Source organism: Festucalex cinctus, chromosome 1 (genome assembly GCF_051991245.1).
Source record: "Festucalex cinctus isolate MCC-2025b chromosome 1, RoL_Fcin_1.0, whole genome shotgun sequence".
NCBI classification, from domain to species: domain Eukaryota; kingdom Metazoa; phylum Chordata; class Actinopteri; order Syngnathiformes; family Syngnathidae; genus Festucalex; species Festucalex cinctus.
The window spans coordinates 32,016,379-32,022,890 of NC_135411.1; the positions used below are offsets into that span (position 1 = coordinate 32,016,379).

The 6,512-nt window shown below is 44.8% G+C and overlaps 1 protein-coding gene across 1 annotated transcript; it reads right to left on the bottom strand.

Moving 5' to 3' along the window:
- Positions 1 to 2,073: 2,073 nt before the first annotated feature.
- On the bottom strand, positions 2,074 to 6,435 carry utp18 (UTP18 small subunit processome component). Its single transcript, XM_077529882.1, has 13 exons — positions 6,120 to 6,435; positions 5,908 to 6,047; positions 5,588 to 5,683; positions 5,437 to 5,501; positions 5,043 to 5,140; positions 4,144 to 4,269; positions 3,338 to 3,512; positions 3,170 to 3,270; positions 3,005 to 3,095; positions 2,806 to 2,929; positions 2,557 to 2,731; positions 2,344 to 2,486; positions 2,074 to 2,168 (listed from the first exon to the last, which is right to left on the bottom strand). The coding sequence occupies exons 1-13, from the start codon at positions 6,291 to 6,293 to the stop codon at positions 2,144 to 2,146; spliced, it is 1,533 nt and encodes a 510-aa protein (XP_077386008.1). The 5' UTR covers positions 6,294 to 6,435; the 3' UTR covers positions 2,074 to 2,143.
- Between the last annotated feature and the right edge of the window lie 77 nt (positions 6,436 to 6,512).

Sequence of the window (6,512 nt, forward strand, 5' to 3'; positions counted from 1 at the left end):
GCTAAAATAAAAACATTGATTTACTGATCACTAATCAAGTCTGTCATAGAGTGAGCAATCAGCCAAAAGAGGGCGGCAGAGAGAAGTAATTGTGAGGGGAATCAGCTGTGTTGTTGTCGGGACTTTTATTTGGAATATTTTTTTTCATATTCCAGCATTTGAACATTGCTTTGTATTTGAATAGAGATGTTTCATAACACTTTTTTCAGACTGATTCCAGTGCAATTACTCAACTCTTGTGTCGTCACAGATGCCAAGTACCGATGCCACTAGCACTGTTGATAAAATATTCCAAGTACATAACTTTAAAGAAAAACCTATACATCCCAATACAGTAGTTTTCCTTAAAATTGCATGAAATGAAGGCCAATTTTCTGTGGTTCGTGATAATAAAAGAGCTATACAACAGGCCATAACGGCCTCCGCCATGAGTACCTACAGAGTGACTCAAAAAGAATACGCCAAAATTCTCATGTGATATTTCACAAACGAAAAACAATAGAAATCTTTAGCTTGGACACGTGTTCAACATATGCCTTTAAGTTTTTATTTCTTGTTTTACAAGTGCTCAATATGTGTCCACCACCGTCAGCACGGACAAGATTATCGGATGATACAATGCCTGGTATCGGTACTCTCGCAATCCTGGAGTCAGTCCCTGGTTGCCTTCATCTTCTGGCGAAGCCAGTGTCGGCACCAGATGCGCTCGGGCTGTCCAGATCGTATCGGGGTTGCCTACCGATGACGTCACGCTACAGAATTGGATGGAAATTTTCCCATTGACGTCGAACATTGGAAATAAAATATTAAAGATATAATTTAACAAAATGTTTGGACTGAAATTGTAAAAACGTAAGTAAATAAAAAAATTAACTAAGAATATAAAAGCAGGATACTTTAATATTGAAAAAAAATAATGAAATAGATTGAATATATATATATATATATATATTGCTTTATTTAACAAATTGAAATCAAACGCCAAACATTAAACGAGTTCAACGAGATAAATTCCAGCCAATCCTGTAGCGTAACGTCATTGGTAGGCGAGCCTGATACAATCTGGCAGCCCGATCACATCTGGTACAGACACTGGCCCTGCATGTAGCTACTCCACATACACTGCATGGACGTTGCTGTGATTTCATTTCATTTGAAAGCAGTTTTCATTTAAAACGCAGAGTGATACAGAGATAAAAGCAGTGAAAACAAACATAAAAGTAAATAAAACAAAAGACTGGAAAAGCAAAAAAAAAAAAAAAAAAATCAAATGGCAAAATATGTCTCCGTCCTTCAGCACAGCTGAATCTAATGATCAGTTAATCAGCAAGCTTTGCAGAAGCCTGATAACGAGCCCGATCATGAATCAGGTGTGTTAGTGGAGAGAAACATGGAAAACAGGCTGGATAGGGGCTCTCGAGGACCGAACGTGGAGACCCCTGCTTTAAACGTTTTGGAAGTTTGACCTCTCAAGAGATGAAATCCTCAACTCGGAAGATCACATTCGGCTTACAATTCATCTTCTGAGCCAAAGTTTGCTTATTTTATCGTTTCTGGTGATATTTTGTTTAAATGAGGTTATAAAAGGTCACTTTTTAGGAGACCCTCAAAATGGCACATTTCTTCAACCAATATTGCGTCATTAAAGAGAACAAGGCAATTTTAACACTTCAGACTGGCCAATCGTTGTTAAAAAAAAAAAAAAAAAAAAAAACCTACACATGTCGACTGACCAATAGCATAAATTTGTTTGAAATGCACAGAATAGTACCTTGACTTTGAGTTGAATTTGAGTAAGAGCCAATTGTGGCTCTCCTTGCCTACATGTGAGGGCATGCAAGTCCCTTCTGTCCCCTCACAGGAGTCAAAGTGATGCTCACTCATTAATCAAATTTTGACTTGCAACACATAACAACACCTGGGCTGCTATAAGGTGGGCCATTCCTAAGGCAAAATACAACTAATAGACATCCATAAACCTATTGTAAATATTCCTATGAGCGCATTGATCTTCACTTGCTGCTGCAATCAAGGTGCACTAAGATAGTAGTTGGAATTAAATAATTCATCATATCCAAAAAAAAGACAAGTTTATTTCATAACAAATGTGCGTGTTTTGTGACAAGTGTCCTCTTCTTCATCCTCAGAAGCTCTTGTAGTGCAGCAGCCTGTGTACGCACACACACACACACACCCGCACGCGCGCGCACATACACACAATAGGTGAATTTGATAAGTGCGTAGATCAGCCATATGTGTGCATTTGGTTGTTGTTGGTCCGAATATCTAAAAAAAAAACAAGTTATATTCTTAGAAGCTCGCGCTTCTGATTGGTTGTCTGACCTGAAGAGGGGGGCGTGCCCTTTGTTGTTAGCCAATGAGAAGAAGCCGCTGTGAGGCGAGAAGTCCATACAGGAAGCCCGATAGACAAACTTCCGCTTGGACACAGGAAAGTTTGAGAAGACGCTCAGGCTGGGAATATGAACCTGATGATGACATCATCGCCGTTTATTAATACGCTCGGCCGTTGTCGAGGCGATCATATTTCTGCCTCACCAGTTTGGCGGCCTCGTCTTGGTGTCGCGAGGCGATGGCCAGGATCTCCGCGCTGGGGTTAAAGGTGAGAGCAGTGGCGGGGGTCAGCAGGTTCATGATGGCTTTCAGGGGGGTGGGGTTGGCTGAGTTCAGACACGCCTCCTGCGAGTACACGTTGACCACGCCCGCCTGTGAACTGAAGCGGGAAGACAACGTGATGATATAACATGGCACGAACAGACACAAACATGACGAAAGGACGCGTCTTACCCGCACGCCAGGTAACGTCCATCTGCAGACGCTGCAATGGCCGTGCTGGCGACGCAGCCGTGGTCGACGAACCTGCTGACGCAGCGACTGCTGCGCGCGTCCCACACATACACCTCGCCATCCTCTGAGGCCCCCACAACGATGTCATTATTGAGTCACTGCGATGATGTCATTGTTAATTGTCACATGATCAACTTGCCTGAGTTAGCGAACACTTTGCTGCCGTCGCCGCTCATAGCCACGCCCACCACCTCGCCGTTCAGCTTCATGCTGCTCACCACCTCCTTGGTCTGGCGCACACACGCACGCACATTGGACCTGTCAACTTTGACCTTGCTTTTATTAAAGTGCGACGAGCGCGCACCTTGAGCGTGAGCATGTGCAGGTATCCTCGAGTTCCTGTCAGCAGCAGAGCGCCCCCCTCAGGACACACACAGAACTCCTTCACCCGAGGCTCCTGCAGCCCTGAACATACGCGTGCGCACGTGAGTGCATGTGAATCCCGACGGTGCCCATGTGCGTGCGTGTGTACCTCGGACGTGTTCCACCGACGTGACGCGGCCTTCCATCATGTCGTACACATAGAACATTTTGTTCCTTGGGCTGGTGGCGACGATGGCGTCGCCGTGGCAAATGAAACGAGCTTTGTGGATGGGGAAGCGGTCCAAGTGGACGCTCTGGATCTTACCGTTGGTCTTGCCGTCCACCTGCAGCACAGGACACACATACGCAACATTTCCTGTTAGCAAGCGAGTGGCGACAACACGGTGATAATTTACGTGTTTGATAACTCATGACAGAACTATCTGGATGCACCAAGTGAAAAATAAGGGCCCAAACGACGTGGATTTCTTGATTTCACTATTTAGCAGAAAAAAAATTCCAATAACCATTAATTGACTGTTTAGGTTAAGAAATATATCAATATATTTCAATTTTATTTCATTCCTTAAAAAAGATAAATGAAAAGGGACAGAAAGAAGTAAAACTTATCTGCCCCTGATCAACAACAAAAAATAATCAACATAGAATAAATGACAGCGAGCGGTCAAGATTCTTTCAATATAACAATGCTGTAAAATAATTCAGCAGCATGTCCTTGCGCTATATGTATTTTTCCAGTAATTGAGCTTTTGTCAAGTTTTTTAAAATACAGAATGAGATTATTTTTGTTTTACAATCCAGATTGTTCCATAAAATGACACCGCGAGTTGAAATATATCTTCACTACAATCATTCCCTACACTGCAAAAAGTATTTTCAGTATATGAACTACAGTATCTAGGTCCAATATATAAAAATTCCATTGTGGTGGTTGGGGAGTCACCACCTACTCACCTGGAAGAGGGACAGCGAGCAATCGAGACCAGCCGTTAAGACCACCTGAGCCGACGGGTGGAACTGGACCGATGTCAGGCGATCGGAAGATGGCCGCGCAGCGTTGGCGTTGCAACACTTCTTCATCTGAAGCGCAAAAATGACACGTCAACACTCGCGTCGCCGTGACGACCACATCGTTAACATAGCTGCTCATTATGACCAACATAACACATGCATAGTATAGTATAGTATATATATATATATAAATATATATATATATATATATATATATATATATAAAGCACATACGGCTGTCATTACGCTTGACATAACATCAATGGCCTGTTGTCAGGACAACCATGCGCCAGCGTGGATGTCGCCATGACAACCACTACAATCAATTTCATCCTGACCACCCAAAAAGAATGCATAGGGTCACTACAACATCAACATATCTGTCGTCATGGCAACCAGAAAACGTCTACCTAGTTGTCAACAGCAACATTCAACAAGCCTGTCGTCATGAGAAACACAATATCGGTATATGTGGTTCCCATGACGACCACACACTGGGCCGGCCCGCTAAAGCTGCTTGCCCCCATGTTCCGACCAAGTGGTAGACGGCACCATGATGGCAATGTGCCAGCGCATCGGTCGGCGTGGCAACAAGAATGCCGGACAATGTCAACACTTGACATGACAAGCATCTTAAGCTGTGCTCAACATGGTGTATCCCGTTGTCATGGCAACTTTTACAGACCAGCCACGTGATGTTGCGGTTGTCAGGACAACCATGTGGCAACACGCAACGCCCGCCAAGGTGGTTGCCGTTACGAGAACTGGAAGTGGGCGGGGCTACCCTGTAGACACACACGCAAAGTGGTACAAAGAACACGCGCGTGCACTTGAGCACTGACCCTGAGGATGCCGCTGGCCAAACTGTCCGAAGACGCCACAAAGTTTCCTGTCCTCCTCAGCAGATCGTCCTCATCTTCCTCCTCTTCGTCATCGTCATCTACGCAGACATGCACACGCGCAGGTGAGCAGCTGATTGGACGCACTTTAACGTTGATACAAGTATTTGTTTTTGTGCAGTGTTGTGTTGGGATATGAGCAATGCATGGAGGCAGTGCACTCAACATCAGATGAATGGCATTTCATTAGTTTGGAAAAAGATGATTTAAGATATGAATGTTTTGAATTACAGGTGTAGTCATAGAACAGATTCAACTCACATGTCAACGCAGCACTGTACTAAAGGGCAGGGTGTGAATACTTTTGCCACCTGTGGATTGCATTAGCAGTGCATACCTTTCGCCGACTTTTTGCCGCCACTGACAGCCCAAGATGGAGCTCCTCCCATCGACTTCTGAAACCTGGCAAACACGCACAAACCCAAGCTTGAATGTGACTGAAGTGTGTGCATGAACTGTGCATGTGACAAATGTGTGTGTGTACTGACTTCTCTCGCATCCTCTGTTGCAGTTTTTTCTTGCTCATTCTGGCCTCAGCATGTCCTCGCATCAAGTTGCTACGGAAACGATGCTTCATGTCCACCCTGAAAAGCACACGTACATGCGAATATTTTAGCTTCCTGCTGATGTATACACCAATTGGATATATAATTTTTTTTTAAACCAATTTAGTTTTGTTAAAAGGACCATATAATAACTGTATATAATGTAATAACTATATGTCCAGCTAAGGCACTATATCGTAATAGTATTTTAAAATACCCCACCCCACCCCACCCTAAACACACACGCAAACGCGCACACTTACTCTTCCTCCAGCTCATCATCTTCATCAACCCAAGCAGCTCTTTTGATTGATGGAGGACGTAAACGTGCTTCCGTCTCCTCGTCTGACTGGAGCAAAACTTCTTCTTCCTCCACCTCCTCGTGCGCCTCTTCCTCCTCATCCTTATGTTAATACGCACAAAAATAATGCCTGCTGCTTTTCCCATGCATCATGACGACTATGCGTGTGGTTACCTGCAAGGGCGCGTGCACGTCCCCAAAGACGAGCTCCTCCAGCTGTTGCACGGTAGGCTCGCGTGCGCGCAACAGCGCCAACCTCTTGACGTTTTTCTGGCGAGCGCGCGCCTCCTTCGAGGGAACGTTCGAATCCTCGTCCGACGGGCACGCGCTCCTCTTCTTGGCCGACATGTTTGGATCCCGAAACGAGTCTGCCGTCGTCGAAAAGCTTGCTGTCCTTCTTCTTCTCGCGACCGATCGACAGTGGTTTTGAAACACGTGTGAAAATGGCTTCCTGTGACGTTGCCCCGGAAAGGAAGTGAACCTCAAAAGTGCCTCGTAAAATGGAGCCTGCCCCTTGTGCTCAAAGGCGGAATTGCGTTGCTGCTGACTGGAAATTCGTGGAACATC